This window comes from Dioszegia hungarica (assembly GCF_025882075.1).
Source record: "Dioszegia hungarica strain PDD-24b-2 chromosome Unknown MKK02contig_8, whole genome shotgun sequence".
NCBI lineage: Eukaryota > Fungi > Basidiomycota > Tremellomycetes > Tremellales > Bulleribasidiaceae > Dioszegia > Dioszegia hungarica.
Window position 1 is genome coordinate 3,446,876 of NW_026515770.1, and position 21,161 is coordinate 3,468,036.

Below are 21,161 nucleotides of genomic sequence, written 5' to 3' on the forward strand. Positions count from 1 at the left end.
ATCATTACTTAGCAGAGAGCAGCATGGCGCCCAGACTACCACAGAAACGCAGAGCAGGAGACGAGGACTCTCCGGCTCGGAACAATAAGCGCGGTGGAAAGAACAAGAGGGAAGTCACCTATGACACCTATGAGGAGGCGATGGATGGTATGTCTTCCTCCCATATTCTCCCTTAGTTCTGTGGACAGGACATCAAGGGCTAATGTTGCAGGGGGAGTAGATTATGAAGAAAAGGGCGAAAGATACAGAGACGGAGATAGGGTATGTCTCACCCCGGCTTTGTGGACGGCGGCATGAGCTGACAAAGCAGGCTCAGCGGAATTATGAGCGATCGCTGGAACTGTATCAGCAGGCATATGGGATGCAAGAGGAGTATGACTCGGCATACAACCAGTGAGTCTTCCATATCCTATAAGGGAGCAGCTGCTGACTCCAAGCTAGAGCGCGGGTACTCTACACATTAGCAACGGCCTTTCTCTTGCCGCCGACTGCGGTCGACTACCTTACCAAGTCTATCGAGCTTTACCGAAAGGCATCGTCCCTTACTGAGTCACCCCTACTCCAGCTGGATGCTGGCTTCAACCTCGCTCAATCATGTACGACTTTAGCGGACATGCGGGAGGAGCTGGACGAGCGGGATCCGCAGGTGCGGGCGTCGAGGGATGAGGCGAGAACCGTATTGGAGCAGGTGTTCCAGGGGCAGGAGGAGTACCTTTCGCAACAGGCGGAACAGCAGGATGAGGAGGCGACAGAGGCGGCGGTAGACGAGGGCGCAGATACGTCAGGGGATACTCCCGCCCCCGCTTCGGACGGGATGGAGGTGGAAGGAGGGGAAGACGAAGCAACATATGAGCTACACCTCCCCACTCCCTCATCCATCATGGACACCATGTTCGCCCTCGTCGATACGCACCTATCTATATGGGTCTCGGTCGACCCCATACAGCCACCAGACGAAGCGCAGCAGACGGCGGTACGATCCATTCTCGACCGCGCCGCTCGGTGGTGCCCTCCCGGTCGACAAGCGGAGCTTGACCTGGCAGAAATGAAGGTCCTGCTCGCGATGGATGGGATCATTTGGGATCTGTTCAAAGCGCACGCTACGCCTGGATCGGGGAGTCTGCAGAGTCTCGAGGGCGCTTCGGCGGCTTTATCCCGGCTGCTGGACTCGCTGGATCAGCAGACCCCGGACGAGCCGACTGTACGGGCTGAGATCATCATGACACTTGCGGAGTGCCACATCAAAGTCGCCAATCGGAGCATCGTCCTCTCTACCCAGCTTCCACCCGGCCCCAATCCCCTCGCTCAGCAGGCGTGGTTCCATCACTCCCAAGCCATCACCTTCCTCACCAAAGCGCTCGAGCTTCCAATCACTGCGGACACGCCAAGGGAGTTCCGACCCAGCGTTCTGCTAGAGCTGAGCAAGGGGAGCTTGGCTCGGGCTAGGCTGGCACCGGTGAACGAAACGGCCAAGAGCAACCTTCTGCAGCTCGTCACCAACGCTACCACCTATGCCGGCCGGGCAGCGGAGGGACTAGGGCTTCCCTGGGTCAAGATCGACTCAGGTGCTGCGGCAAAGGCGGAGATACCTGCGCCTCGAGGGTGGGATATGGAGGTGCTGGGAAGGGAGACTATCCTGCAGCAAATTCGGGTCTGCCTCTTTGCTTCCGAGATGGAGTTGGCGATGGCGAACAAGGGGAAGCTCAACGAGGGGATGGCGCGTCTCTTTGGTCTGCTCAAGCAGGTCGAATCAAGGAGGAGAATACAGAAGAGGGATGTCGAGCGATGGGTCGGCGATCTAGAGGATGAGGAGGTGGTGATCAGCGATACGGAACGGGGATGGTGGGAGAAGGTAGTGGCTGAGCTTGGCGTGTGATCTTTCTCTTTGAATCTTTCCGTCGTATCCAGCGGACACTATGTGCTGTGCACGTCAGATGCACTGCTCATGTGAGCTATCTTTTTGGACTGCAGTCATCCGCCACCTCTGGCACACCTGCTACCATCGGGCCATCGACCTGCACCCACAGATTTCGCAACACATTCCTCAGCGGGAGCAATTCGGGTCAAGCCTTCTGCGCTCACCTGTTGACCTCAACTTTCACCTTCCTCTATCACATCTCCACTATAGCTTCAGCCGGGACTAGCCCACCATGTCCTTCTCGTTTGGTAAGTCAATATCTATGAGTCACCGTAAGATGATCGACCCGCTGATAAACACTAGGCGCCACAAAACCCGCTGCGAACGGCTCCCTCTTCGGCGCGACTGGTCAGAACAATGCGCCAGCAGGCCAATCGACCTTCGGATTCAGCACGCCAAATCCCCAACAGCAGCAGCAGCCTGCTCAGGCTGGTGGACTATTCGGTACCCAGCCGGCTCAGCCAGCAAACCCCTCGTCGTTTTCTTTCGGTGGTCCGAACCCAAACAATAAACAGCCATTCGCAACGAATTCAACACCGAGCTTCGGCGCTCCTCCTCAGCAGCAACAGCCCCAGTCATCTTTGTTTGGCAGTGTGAGTGACATGTCTTCGGTATCCAGCAGATCTGACCAGCAGACCCAAGCGGTGCCAGCACCGGCCGGCGGACTTTTCGGCGCATCGACGAATCAGTCTCAGCCCCAGCAAGGCGGGGGACTCTTTGGAGCCTCGACCACCCAACCTCAGCAGCAACAAGGCGGCGGACTCTTCGGTAATATGAGTACAAATCAACAACCGGGAGCAACGGGGTCCCTGTTTGGTGCTCCTGCACAACAGCCCACTCAGCCCCAAGGCTCCCTCTTTGGCGCAGCACCTCAGCAACAGCCACAGCAGACCGGCTCGCTCTTCGGCCTCGGACAGTCTCAACAGCCTCAACAACAACAGCAGTCCTCTATGTTCTCTTTCAATAACTCCCAGCAGCAGCAACCCCAGCAGCAGCAGGGGTCATCGTTGTTTGCTTCGACTAGCGGGGCGCCAAATACGCTTGGTGCCAGTATGACGGGCGGGAGTCAGCGGGCGGAGGTGGACATCGGACAGAGGATGCAGGCGGTGCAGCGTGCATGGGACACTTCGAGCCCAGATTGCCGCTTCAAGGTGAGTTGGTTTGATAGGGTCTTCGCTTGAATCAAAGCTGACTTACGCAGTACTACTTCTATAATGTCGTTGAACCTGGACAAGCGCAGCAGTATGGTCGACCTCAAGGCGCAAGCGACGAGGCCAAGTGGGTGAAGGCCGTCAGAGAGAACCCAAATCCGACGAGGTAAGCTTGGCTCAGATCAAACGTCATCGTGTCGGAGCTGATGATGTAGTCAAGTACCGGTACTAGCAACCGGATGGGCGGATGTCAAGAAGCGATCTCAAATGCAGGAGCAGATTGCCAGCATACATCAGCAGAAAATCAAGGTGAGTAGTCAGGCAGCAGATGCGGGTCAAGGTTCTAGCTGATCATGAAGGAAATATCTCAAGCCCTGACCACCCTGTCCCGTCAATCTAACATCACCTCCTCCATCCGCCTCTCCGCTCTTCATACCCACCTCACGCAACTCCAACACCGCCTAATCCGACTCGCCGCTCAATCGCCCGCCTTCATCCCCTCCCTTCAGTCCAGCGCCCTCCGGCCGGAAGAGATGGAGACGAAGAAGACGCTCGAGGGTGTCAAGGCGGAAGTGGATGGAAAGAAGGGGTCCGCTGTGGTACAATTGAAAGGATACGGCGCGGGACCGGGATCAGGGACATCAACACCAAAGAAGGGTGGCGCGAGGATGATGGGCCAAGTGAATGAGCTGTGGGGTCAGGTGGAGGATATCAGGCGGCATCGTGGGAAAAGGACGGGCGGTGGTGAGAGGGACGGGTGGCTGGCGGATGAGAGGGTGTTGGGAGAGGTTGCTGAGGTGAGCTACCAGAACCTTCGCCGTGGATGAACAATAGCTGATCCCGCAGGTGCTATCGACACAGCAAATGGCCCTACAGAAGCTGAACGACTTGGCGGCCAATGCCGTCTTTGACGCGGACGTGATGAGGCAGGGCTTGGGTTTGATATCTCAACATGAGCGCAACGCTTCCTGAGGCGTAAAATCCATGTATATCTACAACAGAGCCTCGAAGATCGCCTGATCTATCTTCTTGCAAACGCTCTCTGTCCCCACGTCGAGTCATACCACGCCTTGATCATCTGTCCAGAGTCTTGTCCTATTCTGAATACTGAAGCATCAGCTGGAAATGTCAAGTGCAGCTACAGGCTTACATTCTCGCTCGTCCCCCTCCATACCCTCGCGGAAATTTTCGCCTGTTCCCGCTCCAGATTCTGGCACCGAGTGATCACTGGACGCGTGGTGCGCTGATAGGTCCTGCAGTGGTGGTAGGCGGGCTACAAACGCCTGTATGGTTAGTCTCTACTGGCTGATTGCAAACAATTACGGGGCGCTCACGCGGAACATGATCTTCAGTAGATCTGCCTGAGGCCGGTCGTCCAGTCTAGCATTATCAGCTTTGTCGATCCCCACTGAGACCCGTGTTGCTTACACATCCGCTATCTTGCTGCCCCATCTATACCACCATCCGTTCGAGCCAACCTGATTGGAGAGCTTGACCGAGGGTGCCGAGGCGTTCAGCGCGGCCCGTACGCGCGGTGAGTATGGTTGAGGTAAGGGGAAGGTGGTGAACTCGCTAGCTCGGTCAGCGTGTGTGCTTATTCCGCCGCAAGGGAAGCGAAGCCTTGGATGATGAATTGAGCTCTGTGGGAGACCTACTTTATCGATAAAGTCTGAGCGAGCCAGAATGGCAGCTCGACCTTCGCATTCTCTTGCAGCTAGCTATTAGCCGCTAACTTCTCACCCATATTATACTTTCGTGACCGATAGCTATGATCAAGACTCACATCTGCATCAGTACCACCTTCCAGATATCCCAATCCCTCCACGGCAAGGGTAAAGCTGCATGTCAATTTCTGCCCATCAGTGTCTCGCTTCCTCAATTTCAAGGTTAGCCTCTGATCAAGCTCACATGATTATCAGCAAGAATTGATTGGAGCGAATAGTAGTCCTCGTCTGCCATCTCTGGCGCTGCTATTCGTAGTGGAGCTAGCTCTTCCTGCTCGTTATCGAGGCTAGAAGGTACGAATACTTCAGCAGTCGCGTCTTTGGCTCTGGAAAAAGCCACCTCGCGTAATGCCGGCATGATGACCGAATAACGGGCATCTCAAAGATCTCCATATCGCCTCCACCGGCTATGTTGCGCCTCCACCTTGCTTCGGTCACCGAACAGCTTGCTCAGTAATCGATAGTCTGTTAGGCGGTATAGAGCCGTTAAAGCCATCCCCCAGCAGCCATAAGCATTAGGCATTCGGAGTAGGCAGTATCACGACCTATCTACTTGCTCACAAAAACACCAAGTCAGAATGAAAGTTGTCGTTCTCGGAGCTAGTGGTCGGTCTCTCCCCTATCTACCGTCCCACTCAGCTCAGCTTGGTGCTGATTTGAACAGGCTTCATCGGTAACCCTGTCGCCCAAGCCTTCTCTCGCGCCGGGCATATCGTATACGGGACCACTCGGTCTTCCAGTACGGCGGCAAGTCTCGATAAAGAAGAGATCATTTCTGTCGTCCTGGACCCCACTACGGCGGAGGGCAAGGAGCAGCTAGCCAAGCTGGCGGAGAAGGTCGATGTCGGCAAGTCACTGTCCAGCTGGAACGCCACAGCGTGCTGATCCCTAGTCATCGACACCATCCCCGAGACTGGTCCTGAGGGACCCCTGGCCACTTTCAAGGCGGTCTCTTCGGCGGTCGAGAAGCGCCAGAACGGCGCCAAACTTACCTACATCTACACCGGTGGATCGTGGTGCCACTCTCGCGGTCTCGGCGGGCTGGATCAATGGACAGATGAGAGGCAGCCGTATGGCCACGGTGTGCAGTTGACACAGTGGAGGTGGAAGGTCGAGGAACAGGTTTTAGCGTGTGAGTGAAAGTCAGCTGGCAGCCATGGTCCCTGCTGATTTCTAGCTACGGCGGTCCAAGGCATCGTCATCCGCCCGTCTATCCTCTACGGCCGGTCTGGGTCACTTACCTCCATGTTCGTCTTCCAGCCCGCTGCCAAGGCTCAGGGAGGAACCTTCAAAGTGGTAGGAGAGCACGAGTCGAGGATGACCACTATACACGCGGATGACCTTGCGGATCTGTATCTTAGAGTCGCCGAGCGGGTGAGTTGTGCTTCTCCGCTCTGGGGCATCGAGCTGACATGCAGGGCTCCATCTGCAAGGGCCAAGCGTTCCTCGGCGCCAACCCACAGACCGAGCGACTGACCGACTTCTGTGACGCGGTGGTGCGTGCCTCCGGCAGTCAGGGATACGAGCTGCAGGCTCCGAGCAACCGTGAGTATCTCCGTCAGCAAGCACTTTCGCTTCGAGATTGCTAACATTTCAGCTTTTGAAGATGCATGGGTATCGACTACATTGGCAAGGCCGTCCCTTGGAGAGGCTCTGACCGGATGGAGGCCGAAGAAAATGGGACTGGTAGATGGGGTTGACTTGTACTGGGCCGCCGCTAAAGCTCACATGCAGGAGCAGCAGTAGTTCTAGCTAGATCTCAGCGCTACACAACGTGCACACAGACAGCATGCACTTAGTGATTCTTGTGACCGATCACGTCGTACCAGGAGCAATTGCTGCGCCTGGTACTACTCTGGTACTGCATTATGTAACACAAAGGCTTATCGGAGAATCCTATAGTCCGAAACCTCCTCATTCCGATGCGGCCTGGCCCGCGCCTTCGGTCCTAAAGCCGCCTGCTCGGACTCGCTCGGAGAACCTCGCTCTCAACTGGCATAGCCAGATCTCAAGTACGGTGATCTGCAGCCGGTCATCAGCTTGCTGTATGCTTGCTACACCAACTTTTCTCTTGCGCAGCACATCTCAGTCGATCGGGATCTCTCTCGAAGGCGAAGCCGAAACAAGCCGAAACGCGGTGACGGCATGAAACGGCTAAAGCCGCGCCGAAATTAGCTGACGAGGCCTAATCTTATATCTGCCGTAATACCTCCGTGCTTGCGGCCGAAGCGGCTCCACAGCCTCTCTCGCATCTATGGACCATCTCTTGCTCTGAGCGACGTCGACCCCGGCCTCCACTGCGGCACCGCGCAACTCGCGGAGGGGGAAGGGGAGGCCCACATCCGGGTAGGAGGACACCGAGGTCATTCCGAAGCCGATGTCTCACGCCGAAGATATTTATAGAATCACGAATCGGTCTAGCGTCCAGCTGCAGCTGACTTCTGACCAACCGTATCTCCAGTATATAAAGGGCAGGCGATAAGGGCCGCCCCTTCATCCTTCATCCATTCTACTCGCATCATGTCTGCCGAACACAAAGACAACCACCCAGCTTCTCCCACTCACTACGATGAGTCTACTCACACCACCGCCAACCGCGCATCCGTCAAGGATCAGCTCGCGACATGGCACGTCGGTCGCGGCAACAAGTCTTTCGCTCGCGCCATGATTCCTACATGGTACTCCCCTCCCTCGACAGAGGAACGGACCACCAAGAACCCGTTCAAGCTCTTGGGGATGATTGACAGAATGGGATGGCTCCTATTCTTCTCTGGCTGGTGAGTTGACCCTTGACATTTCGGCCCTCCCCCTCTCACTGGATTGTTGGAACACCTCCAGACTGCCTGCAGCAGCTGACCGCTTAGGTTCGCCTGGACTTGCGACGGATACGACTATTTCGCCGTCCCACTCACTGTTCCTCAGCTTGCGGCCGCTTTCGGTGTCGGGACCGTCGATATCACCACTTCCATCACCCTTACACTTCTTTTCCGGTCTCTCGGGGCCATTATCTTCGGGATCCTAGCGGATCGCTATGGGCGCAAGTGGACTCTCGTCGGTCAGTCTTGTGTCAGCTCATCTGGAGGGCGTTCCGCTGACTTTGGCAGGAAATCTGATCCTGATTTGCGTTTTTGAGCTCGCCACTGGCTTTGTCAACACATTTTCCGCTTTCCTCGCCGTTCGAGCTCTCTTCGGTATCGCGATGGGCGGAATCTGGGGTCAGTCAGCGGCCACTGCGCTCGAGAACGTACCCGTCCAGGCTCGAGGACTGCTTTCGGGCATTCTCCAGGTAGGATAACCATGTGAAACAGTGAGGAATGTTGCTTACGTCATTCAGCAAGGCTATGCCTTTGGATACCTTCTGGCGGCCGTCATCAACCTCACTGTCGTCCAGACCTCTCCGTACGGCTGGCGATCCATCTACTTCATCGGTGCCGGCTTCTCCCTTGCGGCCGCAATCGTCCGTGCGCTCCTGCCCGAATCCCGGCAATTCTTGCTCGCTCGTGAAGAGGCCAAGGAGCGACAAATGACTTCTGGCCAAGCAACCAAGTCCTTCTTCAGGGAGATGGGAGCCATGTTCAAGAGTAACTGGATCCGCTGCATCTGGGGTGTCTGCATGATGACCGGTGAGTCCAGCACAGCATGCCGAAACAGAGCAAACGGCTGACCCGATCAGGTTTCAACTTCCTCTCGCACGGGTCGCAAGATCTCTACCCCACCTACCTCCAAGTCACCAAGGGCTTCTCCTCCCCTCTTTCGTCCAAGACTACAATCGTCTCCAACTGTGGCGCCATCGTCGGCGGTACCATCGCCGGCTACGTCTCCCAATACACCGGTCGTCGTCTCGCCATCCTCATCACCCTTTGCTACACCGCGTGCTGGATCCCTCTTTGGATCCTCCCCGACTCCTTCGCCGGACTCACCGCCGGCGGTTTCTTCATGCAGTCGGGCGTCCAGGGCGCATGGGGTATCGTACCCATCTACCTCTCGGAAATTGCCCCTCCCGCGTTCCGCGCCAGTTTCGCCGGTGTCGCCTACCAGCTCGGTAACATGGCTTCGTCCGGTGCCTCGCAGATCGAGGCCGACGCCGGTCGGTCTCTCAAGCTTGCGGGCACCCAGATCGCCGACTATGCTACCATCCAGGGTATCCTCATTGGTGCTGTTATCGCGTGGATGGTCGTTTGCGTGTTCCTAGGGCCGGAGGCGAACGGAGCCCACTTTGAGCAGGCCAAGGTGTCCTTCCAGGATGGTGCGGGTGCGGCTAGGGCGACGGAGCTTGTGCACAGGGGAGACCACGATGGTGATGCTCACCTCGAGAAGGGAAGGGAGGAGTTTGTTGAGCGTAGGTAGCTTTGTACTGGCCTAGTGTCGGGAGTGGAATACATATAGTCGTCGTCTGCTGTCTCAAAGCTTGATTTTGAAACATGTTTGTCCGAACTTCTGATATTCTGACGGGCAATGGTCCCCTTAGCGCTCATGATGTGGAGCTCACCCAATAGCACAGTTGGGCCGGCTTGGCCTGGACCGCCTCCACTCCAGCGCACGGTCTTTTACGGCACGGCTTCCGATGACGTTGCAACCTTCCCCAAACCTTAATTCTTCCGCCTTCGCAAGTTCGCGCACTATCTCCTCCAACTTCAAATTTCATCACTATACCTATAACAGAAACACAACGCTATACTCGTCCCTACTACAGCTAGAAAGGATGTCAGTCGAAGGTGCCAAAAGCCCGGCTAGCGAGACCAAGGACCTGGAGGGGGTCAGCGATGCCCAGGGAGCTGCCGCCCGCAGCCAGGATGGGCAGTCCAGCCGCCCTGCGGGAGGTGCCAAGCGGCAGAAGAAGATAGCGGTGTTGACGAGTGGAGGTGACTCGGCCGGCATGAACGCTGCCGGTGAGCTGGTCATCGATGAGAACGGGACGACGAGCTCATGTCATAGTTCGAGCGGTGGTCCGGCAAGGTATCGCTCGAGGATGCCAGACCTTCATCATCCGGGAAGGCTGGGAAGGTCTCGTCCGCGGTAATACCGCCGACATCACCCCTGCAGCTACGCCCGCCACGTTCAAAAATGGCTCGGATCCATCATCACCCAATCTCAAGCCGCTCAAGTCTAGCTCGGTATCCTTTGCTTCCCTCCCCCCTTCAAAGCAGCTCGAGCTGCAGAGGGCCGACGACAAGCTCGCGAGCATTGAAGCCGGCGCGCCACATGCTTTCAGCTACACCAACCCGGAAGAGGTCATGCCTCTGTCGGCGGCACCGCTGTCTTTCGGCTACGGCGAGCTGTTGAAGGATGGAGCGGGAGAGGCGGACGAGAATGCCCTGGCAGATGCTCAGCGGGGTGGTCTTGGCGCAAGGGTAGCGGATGCGAGGGAGCCAAAAGGAAAGACACTCAAGGGGAAGTATATCGTCCGGGTCGGATGGGACGATGTCAGGGGGTGGTTAGGCGAAGGCGGAACTCTGATTGGATCTTCGAGATGTCCCTCTTGTGCGTAAAGGCTGCATGGGCACAAGCCGTTCAGGTGGCTGATAGCCTAGTCCGAACGAAAGAAGGGAGACTACAGGCGGCGCACAACCTCATCAGCTTCGGTATCGACTGCTTGGCTGTCTGCGGCGGAGACGGTAGTTTGACTGGAGCGGACAAGCTTCGTGGAGAATGGCCTGAGCTGGTCGAGGAGTTGCACAAGAATGGTGCGCTACCGTGCCAATTCAGGAACGAATTGCGACACGCCTAGCTGACACTCATCAGGCAAGATTGACGACGATCAGCGGGACGCGTACCAGCACTTGAACATCGTCGGTCTGGTTGGATCCATCGAGTGAGTGTATCCTTCTGCCTGTATGGAAGCTGTGACTGATCACACAGTAACGATATGGCCTGCACAGATATGACTATCGGCGCTCTCACCGCCCTTCACCGTATCTGCGAGTCTATCGACTCCATCTCTTCGACCGCCTCGTCTCACTCGAGAGCCTTCGTGATCGAAGTCATGGGTCGACACTGCGGGTGGCTGGCTCTGCTGGCGGGTATCGCGACCGGTGCGGACTACGTCTTCATCCCGGAGGACCCGCCAAAGGCCGATGATTGGGAGACTGAGATGTGCGACCTGCTGCAATCTGTGAGTGCAGCTTGGGACCGGGACAGGGGCGCAAAAGCTGAGACTCCAGCACCGACTGGTCGGGAAGCGGAAGTCCATCGTCATTGTCGCCGAGGGCGCACTCGACCGCCACCTCAAGCCCATCAAGTCTGAATATGTCAAGTCTGTCTTGGTAGACCGGCTCGGCCTGGACACGCGGGTGACGACCCTTGGTCACACCCAACGAGGTGGAAAGCCCTGCGCTATGGACCGGATCTTGGTAAGTACCGCCTATCCAAGTCAAAGCGGGTCAAAGCTAATTTCCCAGCCGACTCTCCAGGGTGTCCAGGCGGTCCAGGCTCTCCTCGAGGCGACACCGGAGACCCCTTCATACATGATCGGTATCCAGGAGAACAAGATCATCAAGGTCCCCCTTCTCGAGGCCGTCGCCCAGGTATGTCACCCGTCCTTATGACGGATAGTTAAGGCCGAAGCTGACTCTCAGACTCAAGCGGTCGCCACAGCTATCGAGAACAAGGACTTCGCCAAAGCCATGAGCTACCGAGACTCCGAGTTCAAGGAGATGCTGCAGGCGTTCCGGATCAGCTCGAGTCTGGACATCAAGGACCACGTGCCAGAAAAGCAGGTGAGTTCGATGGGCCAATGCTGGGAAAGGGGGTATAAGCTGACCGAGTATAGCGTCTCAGGATCGGTATCATACAGTGAGCTGAATCATGCCTCAATCAAGACGGGAAAGACGAGCTGACCCCGCAGTGTCGGAGCACCCGCTGGAGGTATGAACGCTGCTACCCGCCAAGCGGTCCGTTTCTGCCACAACCGAGGGCACCTTCCCATCGGCATCCACAACGGGTTCGAGGGTTTGCTCGACGACAACGTCACAGAGCTGTCTTGGCTCCGTGTTGACACCTGGACAACCCGAGGCGGTTCGGAACTCGGCACCAACCGTACACTGCCAAGCGAGGATCTCGGCCAGGTCGCCGCTGGCTTCCAGCGTCATTCGCTCGACGCACTGCTCATCATTGGTGGCTTCGAGGCGTACCACTCCGTCATGATCATGGAGCAGGCTCGGGCCGCATACCCCTCATTCCAGATTCCCATGATCCACCTTCCCGCAACCATCTCCGTAAATCGTACCTCTCCCTGCCAGGCGCATCTCAGCTGATCCCTCTAGAATAATGTACCCCTCTCAGATTTCTCGCTCGGGAGCGACACTTCTCTCAACGCCCTCGTCGAGGCTTGCGACGCCATCAAGCAGTCAGCAGCAGCCAGCCGAAACCGAGTCTTCGTGGTCGAGACCCAAGGCGGTCAGAGCGGATACATCGCCACTCTTGGTGCGCTGGCCGTCGGAGCTGTGCTCGTCTACACGCCAGAGGACGGTATCTCGCTCAAGCTTCTGCAAGAGGATGTGGAGTTCATGCGGAGGAGGTACGAGCTGGATCCGAAGGGCAGGTCAGAGGGGCGACTGGTCATTCGGTACGTCTGCATTGTACTCTAATTTGGGAACTACTCTGACTTGATAGATCCGAGAAGTCCAGTAGCATCTACTCGACCGAGATCCTCACCAAGATCATGAAGGAAGAAGGCAAAGAGCTGTTCGACGCCCGGTCCGCCTCGCTCGGCCACACCCTCCAAGGCGGCGTCCCATCCCCTCTCGACCGTACCCGCGCCGCTCGGCTCTCCCTCCGGTGCATGCAGTTCCTCGAACAGCACGCTACACCCAACGCTCAGCACGTCCGAGGCAAGCGTACCTACTCTTCAGCCACCGCGGTCATGATTGCCATTCGAGGCAGTCAGATCGTGTACGCCACGATGGAGGAGGCACTCAAGTGCACGGACATGAAGTTGAGGAAGGGGACGGATGAGTGGTGGGGTGATCTCAAGCAGTTGGCGGAGATGATGGGTGGGCGGACGGGACTGGTCAAGAACTAGGGCGCATGCGTTGGGGTGGAAGGGTTTATTTACTAGAGCGGAAGATCCCTTAGGTATCGATGCAATATAGATGGTGGCCATATCACCACCGAGGCTTGTGCTTCACCAATGTACAGCCGAGTATTCCCGACTGTGGTCGGGTCACATCGGGGTGGCTGAAGTGGTCGCTATATCCGCATGTCCTGTACGTCTGGATCGAGTCATCGACCATATGCAACCACTCTCGGCATTCCTTCCCGCTTCGGCCTCATGATTCATATTCGGCGCCGGCGGCTTTATATTAGAGTCGCGGGGGGTCCCCACTCTGCCCCACACCTCCTCCCTCTCTCCCCTCCCCTTCCTCGCCCACAATGTTCACTTCAGCCGTCATTCTCTCCCTCCTCGCTAGTGTCTCGGCATGGACCTATCCCTCGCCCGGCTGCTCCAACGGCGCCGGCTTCAAGCTCGACTCGACCGGTCGGGTAAACAGGACACTCCCCTCGGGCCGGACCTACCTCTTCCACCTCCCGGGCGCTTACAATGCCTCGAACGGCGCACATCCGCTTGTTCTCAGCTTCCACGGCGGTGAGTCCTCCCAAGCAGGACTGAGTCCTCGAGCTGACAGTCATAGCTGGCGGAACATCAGCGAACCAAGAGCGGCTCTCGCAGTTCTCACAAGACGGTCTGCTCATCAATGAGCTGCCGATCATCGCTGCGTATCCACAAGGCGCGAACAATGCCGCGGAGAATAGGACAGGGGTGTGGTACTCTGCGCCTTACTACAACAAGACGGTCGACGATGTGAGCCTCTTCCTGCTCTAGCTGTGGATCGTCGCTGATGGGCCCAGGTCCAATTCGCCAAAGACATAGTCACCGATATCCAAAATGCCTACTGCGTCGATCGGATCCGTATCTACGCCAGCGGAAAATCTAACGGCGGTGGCTTTACAGCCTACCTTGCCTGCCGCCCAGACACCTCTGTCCTCTTCGCGGCCTTCGCTCCCGTCTCCCCTGCTCTCTACCCCGAGTCACTCGCTTTCAAGGGCTGCAACCCCGCCCGCGCCGTACCTATCATCAACGCCCACGGTGTCCTGGATACCACCATCCCCTTCGCCGGTCGCAATGACACCAACGGGACATACGGTGTTGGTGTCGCGACGATCAATGTGCCCCTCTGGCGGCGACAATGGGCGATCCGGAACGGCTGCAAGACGGACGTACCTGCCGTCCAGACCAACCCGTACCCCAATACCACCGAGATGATCTGGCGCTGCAATACCACTTTCCAGGCGTACACGGTCTCCAACCTCGGACACTCGTGGCCGACCACCGGGGCCTTGGATGCTTCTGGTGCACCCAACAATACCGCCAGCTTCAACCTCACCTCCCCTGCCATGATCACCTTCTTTGACGTCAATCCCCTTCCTTTCCAGTATATCCCGGGGTACAAGGCTTAGCGGGTGATGGTGGATGTCGGGCAAGAAGAGCGGGTCTGGGCGAGTTTGGGCGCACAAAGGTTGTTACAACTCGTAGTTGTCGGAATCATCAATAGTATAATCAGGGAAGAAGTGTGAAACGGAAGTAGTAGAAAGAAACCATGTACTTGCCGAGTAGGAATGCCTAACGATCCGCTTGGTCATGGACACCTTGCACCTTGAGTACCGTCAGGATGCGTGAGATGAGCACGAGCGGCTGCGGACCGATTAGATGCAGTGAGCGGAGTAGCGGTCAATCCGAATGAGATCTAGACAAGGGGACAAGCTAGACTTACAGCATACTATTACAATCGCTACCACCTACTACAAGACCAAGCGGTCTATGAAACTGTTGCTACATTGACACTCGGTGTCACTCGTCATCATGCCCATCATCGACGACTCCCTCGACCCGCGCCTCATCCTCATCCATCGCCTCCGCTATGCCCAGATACGCACTCTCCTCAGGCAGACCCACCATCACACCCCTCGGCATGCCCTTCATCTTGTCCCCCACACTCTCCACCCATTTCTTCCGCACTTGCACTAGCTTCTTCAAGACTTCCGGTACGGGCGGCCGACTGTCTTTGGTGGGTACAGGTGCGGGCTTCTTGCTCGCATGTCCGTGCTTCTTGGTCCGCTTGGCCCAGTGCTCTTCGATGTTGCTTTCGACACCGTCGAGGGCATTTTGATATTCAGCGTAAGCGAGGCGGTGCTTGGCTTTCTCGGCGAGACGGAGTTTGCGTGCGTCGTTGATGGCGGTCTGAGCCAGGAGGAGGCGTTGGCATGTCCGGAGGGAAGCGGTGATCTCGTCGTCGTCGCGCTTTCCAGCCTCAAACTGTTTCGTCAGCTTATGTGTCGATTGATACGACTCGGAAAGCTCACCTCTTCGTGCTCCCCAAGAAGCATCACCGCCCTCAGCTCCTTCTTAACCCGCTCCTCCAGCTCCTTGACATCCACCTTGACCGCCTCCTTCCCATCAAAATCCGTCGCCATGCGCCCATGACTCGCTGGATCCGTTTCGAGCGCGACTACCGCCGCCACGACCCTCTCGGTGATGTTACCCAGCCCTCTCAGTTCTTCCACCGAGTACTCCTCCTTGAGATCCTGCGCCGGGATCCAGGACGGGACGAGCGTGGAAGGAGGATAAGTCCCGTTGAGTTGGCGGAGGTTGGGTACCGAGATCCGATGTGTCGTGCCGATGGGATTCCCGTCCTCTTCGTCCCATACTTCCGTGTAATGTCTCCCACGAGGCGGAACATCGTACAGCTCAGGAGCTTCCGCCTATATATCAGCTAAGTGCCTCCGCTACACAGACAGCCTAGCTCACCTTGAACCCCAACATGGCCAAGTCGTCCTCCCTGATCTCCCGTACATAAGGCTCCACTCCTGCCCAAAAGGTTGGAAAGTTGACCTGGGTGGGGGCCTTGACATTGCTAAAGTCTTCGTTCACATCTGCCTGTTTCTTTGGGCCGGGAGGAAGCGGTTTCTGCACGCCAGGACGAGGGGGTATGAGCGGTCTATTCGAAGGTGTAGGTAAGGAAAAGTCGATATGATTACCATAGCCTGATGGACCGGCTATTATTGGTGGTGTGTAGGGTATCTCAACGGAGGGGAGGGAGGGACGGCCCTTGGTATTGCCCGGAAGCTTGACCTTGAGGCCCGAGGTTGTCATGTGGTGGCTTGGCCCGGGCGGTGAGGCGACTGTCATCGAACGGTCTCGAGCTAAAAGTAAGCTTCTGCCTCCATCCACGCTGACGTTGCCACCCGAGCTTACCTTGGCCTTCATCATCGCTATCTACCACCCGTTTCTTCTTCTTCTTGTATTGCGAAGCGTGCATGACAGGCATGGCGCTCGTCGAAGCAACAGAAGCCGCTGGGGATACTGCACATCAGCCACCCCACTTATGAGCCAATCCTCCCACTCACATGACGTTCGCTCCCGCTTCACCTTGACACCACTCTCCGCCGCCCTCCTTTCCGCCAATGCCGCCGCCTCAGCCTCAGCCGCTCTATCCTTCTCCCTCCGTTTTCGCTCCTTCTTCTCCCGCTTCATCCGCTCCTCCTCGCTCGGATCTAGCTCCACCAGCCTCGCGTGTGACCCCGACCGCCTGATATGGATTTCATGTCGGAGGAACTCGAGCTGTTCGAAGCTGAATGGCTTGGGATAGGTCGTGGACGAGATCAAGGCTTGCAGGTGGTGTGTCCCCGCCTGGGCCGGGGCTTGAGACGGCGTAGCTGCGCGAGGCATTCTTGACCAAAAGCTATGGTCTCTCCCGAGAACAAGAGCGTCCTTAGCTATGTATGCTATGGATATGGGTTAGAGGAGGATGATGTGCAGTCGAACAAGAGGCTGGCCAAAGTTGGCTCGTGTTGGGCACATCCGTGCGTCATTCACTTCCGACGGAAGGATCTGCCGTAATGCGCCGTCGATCTGATTCTGCGCAAGAGGTGTGCGAGGCAACTTGCTCTTTTACATGTTCACCATACAGCATGTCAGCGGTAGCTACTAGGTTCAAGGACAAGGCGCCCTTGCAGACGTTAGCTAAGGCTTCGAAGTCATGCGCTACCCAGGTCAGCTAAGCGGCATGGAGCCACTGGTCCGGATCTAACTAATCCTTCAGTCCCTCGCGTACGGCAAATGTATTGGTAAATCATATCAGGACGTATCGAAGGACATGTGCCAAGCCGAGTTCCAGGCATTCAAGGACTGTGTACAAGTGAGTGCCAGCAGTCACAGATGTCTAGGCCGCAGCAGCTCATATTGGCAGAAATCATTCGGGAGACGATGGTGATCAACCGATCGTAGCCCGTCCTTTCCTGCCATAGACGTTCCATCAGCATTAAACCCGCCAGCCAGACCATGTTGTACTATGGATAGACTGATCATGACCAAGATTCTAGCATCTAAATAACTATCCAAGAAGACCCGTATTCCGACTACCGTCGCTCCTTTTCATCCCATACCACCTGCGCATCATCTCCTCTTCCCCTTCCTACTGCTCCCAACCCAATGCCCAGTCCATCCCGCGCTGGTCCGCTCCGCCTGCTCTCGGCCATTTTGACCGCCTCCCACTCAACCCTGACAAACACCCACATCCACCTACGAACCAGCTCCAGCGCCTCCATCAGGAACACTCCCGACTCGATCTCTGATATGGTATGCAGATGGCTCGAGAGCTTCAGGGACCATGTGAAGCGGAGGACGAGGTCGATGAGGGTGAAGAGGTGATAGACTAGGGGATCAAAGGTCAGGGTGGAGCGAAGGCCGAAGGTCGTGATGGGCGCGAGGAGGGGAGAGAGGGAGAGCGCCGGAAGGGGGAGGGAAGTTTCGGTGGGTGCTCGTGAATGAGTGAGCATGGGTGTGGGGTGTGGCGACCGGTTGTGAATACCGCCCAGGCCATTCGGACTGCTCGCCTCCCTCGTCCACAGCTGCTTCATCCTCCCTATCAGCCCCACACTCCGCCTTCCCCTGCTTGAGGGCGTCCCCAGCCCATCCGCGCTCTTCTTCGGGAACCATGTATCCACCTCGCACAGCTTCAGTCCCCAGTCCATCTCGACATCCCAGTAGAACGAGAACATCGAGTTCACCACTACCGCCAGCAGCCATATCCGGAAGAGCCGGTGCTCGCCGTGCCACCGTGTTCCGCGATGCTCCTTGAGGTTGTTGGGGTCTTGCGCGATCTCGTCAAGGAGTGTCTTTTGCATGGCCGAGAGGATGATGACGGGGAAAGCGGAGAAGTATTTCAGGGCGTTCATGAGGGGGCGGAGGGAGGTATAGTGGGATTGATGCGATTCGAGGATACATTGACGCAGTCGGAGGGCGTATGGCAGGCTGCATCTTAGCTTACACCTCTCTCTGATGAAGACCAACCTACCAGACCATACTCAGTGTAATGTAGTTGCTCCAGCCGTATTGTCGAACGCGTCCATGCGTGATACCGCCGAACCAGATCTGGCTCGCAGACACCCATAAATCGCCCAAGACCTTGGCGAAGGAGGTCATGATATCGGCGAGGATGACATCTGCAAAGAACACCGGAGATGCCATCGACGGGAATAGGATTCGTCGAAGGCATCTGCCTCGTCAGCTACTGTTCCATGACGAGGTGAGGGCAACTCACCTTCTAAGCCCTCTCCGTTCCCTCTCTCCCATCCCCCGCCAGGGCACGATCCCGATCAACATAGCACCGACCATCACCATCCCTACGAGCCCCCTCCACTCTTCCATCCCTTGTTCAACTCCTCCACTCAACCACGTAAACAACACCCATCCCCCGCCAACCCATACACAGTAAAGCCCAAACAGCCTATACACCGGCCCATACAGCTTCCCACTAGCTGGCCGCTCTATTCTCTCCCTCTCCGCCAAATCTACATCCCCACCGTCAAGTTCATACGCCTCCGCCCCGACCGGTATAGCTGGCGAGGTATCCGGATCTCTGAAGTCGAGAATCCAGGCGGTGTCGAGACCGAGGAGGTGGAGAATGTGGAGATTGATTGCCCATAGAAGTATAGCGAGGCCAACAAGGAAAAGGACGCGGAAGGGGAGGGGGAAAGAGAGAGAGAATTCGGGTAGTTCGAGGTGCGTGTGGCCATGCGACCCGTCGTCGTATTCGGACGGCGGGTTGTCGATGTCCATTGTGGTGGGATTGGCTGTCGGTCCGGGCTATCTTGGCATGGCTAATGCGCAAGCTTACGTTCCTGCGCTCTAAGGAGGTCCGAGCTGCAATGAGTCAGCTGGTCATCAACTAATGTCAACTTTTGCGCAACTGCCTGGACGCGTCCGAGCAAAGCCGGCCAGCTCGCCCAAGTTCCGACGGAACGACGCGGAAGCAAAAACTTTCTCGAGGAATGTGTGGCGTCCTTCTCCCCGTGTGTCTCAGCTGAAACTTCCCCTTGCCTCTCATCCGAAACATGTACCGTCCCCGACCCGAAAGTCCTCTCCCCGTCCGCGTCTCCCTCAATGGAATGGGTACTCTGCCTTCCAAGTGATCGACATGTCGTAACACGGCTCTCCCTTCCGTCAAGGGTTTCACAGCAGCAGCGGAAGGGATACCAAAGCCGTCGATCAAAGCCTGCCTTGGGCCCCTTGGACGTTGTGCCTTGGAAGGTATGCGCGGACGGAGCGTGTAGGCTGCGGCTGTGGAGCGTGACCTGGTCCAGCATGTTATTGACATTAGTCACGGTACTTCACTTTCACTATATATACGCTGATCAATATCGCCTTCGCATCTCACCCCAACATCGATAGGCATGTTCTTCCAACCAAAGTTTTACAGGGGGTGCAAGGCGACACCACCTTCCACTCGGAGCAGGGCCGGCAGCGTCCCCGTTTCTGATGACAGTCACGGAAGGGATATGCACAGTAGCAGCTTATCCTCGTCGTCGGGACGGCGATATGCTGAAGACGCGTCGAATCGTGGCCGGCAGGATGAGGTCACGCAAAGGTGGGACGAGGGCGAGTACAGCATGACTAGAGCGGGCGCCGGAGCTGCAAGGCGGATCGGTAAGCTCTGCAGCTCTTTCACTCGTTGCTCACTCTGCATGTAGCACTGGGTCAAGCTGACATGATAGAATACTTTGAACCCCTCCATAAGTCCCCCACAACGCCTCAACGGCCCTCGAGAGCCTCTCGTCCACCCCTCACCACGTCACACTTTCCTCCCTCCTCCTTAGCGTCCGCACTTCCGACCATCTCCCCCATCTCTCCCTTCTCTCCCCTCTGCAACGCGATACCTCCACTCGACAACCCTCTCCAGCAGCCTAGCACCCCAAACAACCCGGCCGGAAAGCACAGCACAACCCCCTCCCTCAGCTCCGGATCTGACACATCCGACAGGTCCTTCCAATCCGACTCCCTCCTCACGCCAAACCGGGCATACCTCCATCCGCCGGCATCCCCTGCTCTTTCTGTAGCCCCACATCGCCCTCTCCCACCTGTACCATCCGACTCACCCGCATCCTCTCCGCCCCAGCCGCGTCGGCCTTCCGCAACATCCTCGATACGCTTGCGCGCGGGCGTCAAGGTGACTCCGCCACCAGCTATCGGATTGTACGCGTCCATGCCTCTTCCTCCTCTTCCCTCGGCAGCAGGGGACCATCCGCGCTCAGGAGCCCCTGCTCTACAACTCTCCGGGCCGGTCACTCCATCTACCAACCCCCTTCGTCCCGACAGGCCCGCCCGGAGCTGTATCAATCGGGACAGCCAAGCGACCGTCCGTCCCAGAGACGTTCAATCTCGTTTAGGCCATCGCGACCTCTCAGCCCGTGATGCCCGCCGCATCCTACCTCTCCCGCCCATCATCGTCGAATCCCCTACAGACCTCTTCTCCTTCCCCTTCGAGCCAGACGTATACATATTCGGCGAGGCAGACCTCGAAGCTGAGCTCGCCGATCTCGGGATCCTCGATATCTTCCCCATGCCACCTTCTCGCACCTACGCGCCACCATCCCCTTCTACCATCTCCCCGCCCACCGTCCGGCCCATGCGGAAAAAGGTCCAGCTGGAGCTGGATACCGACACGAGTACGCGCTGGTCAAAGCGGCTGTCGTCGTCCAAATCGACGATCAAGCCGCGCAGGCGGAAGGCGCCACCACCGCCGCTGCCCCAGCTCGACTTTGATCTGTTCTCGGTTGAGCATAAGGTAGAAGAGAAGGCAGTGAGAGTGGAGGTCAGTGAGGCGGATAGGATCAGAGAGCAGTACCTTGTGAGTTGGGTGAGAGGCTTTCGGGCATGGACATCGCTGACTCTTGCAGAGGGCGAGGTCTCGCATCTGAGCCTCAATGTCAGATCAGAAATGCGAGAATGTGGGACCAAGGCCTTGACATAGGTCGGGATCAGCTCGGGGGATCTGGGCAATGTGTACACTGTATGTACTATGCGTCACGACG

General features: G+C 57.1%; 11 protein-coding genes across 11 annotated transcripts; 8 read left to right on the forward strand and 3 right to left on the reverse strand.

Annotated features, from left to right (window-relative positions):
- Nucleotides 1-23: 23 nt before the first annotated feature.
- MKK02DRAFT_25382 (uncharacterized protein) lies at nt 24-1,876 on the forward strand (the record flags this gene model as incomplete). Its single annotated transcript, XM_053087029.1, has 4 exons — nt 24-147; nt 212-261; nt 311-393; nt 442-1,876. The coding sequence occupies 4 exons, from the start codon at nt 24-26 to the stop codon at nt 1,874-1,876; spliced, it is 1,692 nt and encodes a 563-aa protein (XP_052946119.1).
- A 274-nt stretch (nt 1,877-2,150) lies between these two features.
- MKK02DRAFT_45050 (nucleoporin complex subunit 54-domain-containing protein) lies at nt 2,151-4,041 on the forward strand (the record flags this gene model as incomplete). The annotated part of the gene is made up of 7 exons (XM_053093209.1): nt 2,151-2,166; nt 2,222-2,511; nt 2,554-3,069; nt 3,120-3,235; nt 3,285-3,378; nt 3,429-3,866; nt 3,916-4,041. 7 exons carry the CDS (start codon nt 2,151-2,153, stop codon nt 4,039-4,041), a joined length of 1,596 nt encoding a protein of 531 aa, XP_052946120.1.
- Nucleotides 4,042-4,090: 49 nt separating this feature from the next.
- Nucleotides 4,091-5,151, reverse strand: MKK02DRAFT_45051 (uncharacterized protein; the record flags this gene model as incomplete). The annotated part of the gene is made up of 7 exons (XM_053093210.1): nt 4,091-4,176; nt 4,220-4,352; nt 4,404-4,449; nt 4,498-4,641; nt 4,725-4,783; nt 4,853-4,921; nt 4,978-5,151. 7 exons carry the CDS (start codon nt 5,149-5,151, stop codon nt 4,091-4,093), a joined length of 711 nt encoding a protein of 236 aa, XP_052946121.1.
- Nucleotides 5,152-5,371: 220 nt separating this feature from the next.
- On the forward strand, nt 5,372-6,539 carry MKK02DRAFT_37108 (uncharacterized protein; the record flags this gene model as incomplete). Its single annotated transcript, XM_053089563.1, has 6 exons — nt 5,372-5,399; nt 5,458-5,640; nt 5,686-5,925; nt 5,971-6,167; nt 6,212-6,338; nt 6,391-6,539. 6 exons carry the CDS (start codon nt 5,372-5,374, stop codon nt 6,537-6,539), a joined length of 924 nt encoding a protein of 307 aa, XP_052946122.1.
- A 774-nt stretch (nt 6,540-7,313) lies between these two features.
- On the forward strand, nt 7,314-9,140 carry MKK02DRAFT_26374 (carboxylic acid transport protein; the record flags this gene model as incomplete). The annotated part of the gene is made up of 5 exons (XM_053087184.1): nt 7,314-7,570; nt 7,658-7,848; nt 7,898-8,079; nt 8,128-8,416; nt 8,467-9,140. 5 exons carry the CDS (start codon nt 7,314-7,316, stop codon nt 9,138-9,140), a joined length of 1,593 nt encoding a protein of 530 aa, XP_052946123.1.
- A 355-nt stretch (nt 9,141-9,495) lies between these two features.
- MKK02DRAFT_45054 (phosphofructokinase-domain-containing protein) lies at nt 9,496-12,813 on the forward strand (the record flags this gene model as incomplete). Its single annotated transcript, XM_053093211.1, has 12 exons — nt 9,496-9,682; nt 9,729-10,274; nt 10,325-10,477; nt 10,536-10,605; nt 10,653-10,905; nt 10,955-11,143; nt 11,192-11,317; nt 11,369-11,509; nt 11,563-11,585; nt 11,638-12,007; nt 12,056-12,357; nt 12,405-12,813. 12 exons carry the CDS (start codon nt 9,496-9,498, stop codon nt 12,811-12,813), a joined length of 2,769 nt encoding a protein of 922 aa, XP_052946124.1.
- A 350-nt stretch (nt 12,814-13,163) lies between these two features.
- MKK02DRAFT_45055 (Alpha/Beta hydrolase protein) lies at nt 13,164-14,249 on the forward strand (the record flags this gene model as incomplete). The annotated part of the gene is made up of 3 exons (XM_053093212.1): nt 13,164-13,377; nt 13,424-13,593; nt 13,641-14,249. 3 exons carry the CDS (start codon nt 13,164-13,166, stop codon nt 14,247-14,249), a joined length of 993 nt encoding a protein of 330 aa, XP_052946125.1.
- A 391-nt stretch (nt 14,250-14,640) lies between these two features.
- On the reverse strand, nt 14,641-16,518 carry MKK02DRAFT_45056 (histone acetyltransferases subunit 3-domain-containing protein; the record flags this gene model as incomplete). Its single annotated transcript, XM_053093213.1, has 5 exons — nt 14,641-15,105; nt 15,153-15,551; nt 15,598-15,992; nt 16,045-16,152; nt 16,197-16,518. The coding sequence occupies 5 exons, from the start codon at nt 16,516-16,518 to the stop codon at nt 14,641-14,643; spliced, it is 1,689 nt and encodes a 562-aa protein (XP_052946126.1).
- A 242-nt stretch (nt 16,519-16,760) lies between these two features.
- Nucleotides 16,761-17,062, forward strand: MKK02DRAFT_45057 (uncharacterized protein; the record flags this gene model as incomplete). The annotated part of the gene is made up of 3 exons (XM_053093214.1): nt 16,761-16,841; nt 16,892-16,987; nt 17,039-17,062. 3 exons carry the CDS (start codon nt 16,761-16,763, stop codon nt 17,060-17,062), a joined length of 201 nt encoding a protein of 66 aa, XP_052946127.1.
- A 145-nt stretch (nt 17,063-17,207) lies between these two features.
- MKK02DRAFT_25668 (protein-ER retention-related protein) lies at nt 17,208-18,909 on the reverse strand (the record flags this gene model as incomplete). The annotated part of the gene is made up of 3 exons (XM_053087072.1): nt 17,208-18,102; nt 18,146-18,346; nt 18,392-18,909. 3 exons carry the CDS (start codon nt 18,907-18,909, stop codon nt 17,208-17,210), a joined length of 1,614 nt encoding a protein of 537 aa, XP_052946128.1.
- An 830-nt stretch (nt 18,910-19,739) lies between these two features.
- On the forward strand, nt 19,740-21,047 carry MKK02DRAFT_45059 (uncharacterized protein; the record flags this gene model as incomplete). The annotated part of the gene is made up of 3 exons (XM_053093215.1): nt 19,740-19,776; nt 19,845-20,977; nt 21,027-21,047. The coding sequence occupies 3 exons, from the start codon at nt 19,740-19,742 to the stop codon at nt 21,045-21,047; spliced, it is 1,191 nt and encodes a 396-aa protein (XP_052946129.1).
- Between the last annotated feature and the right edge of the window lie 114 nt (nt 21,048-21,161).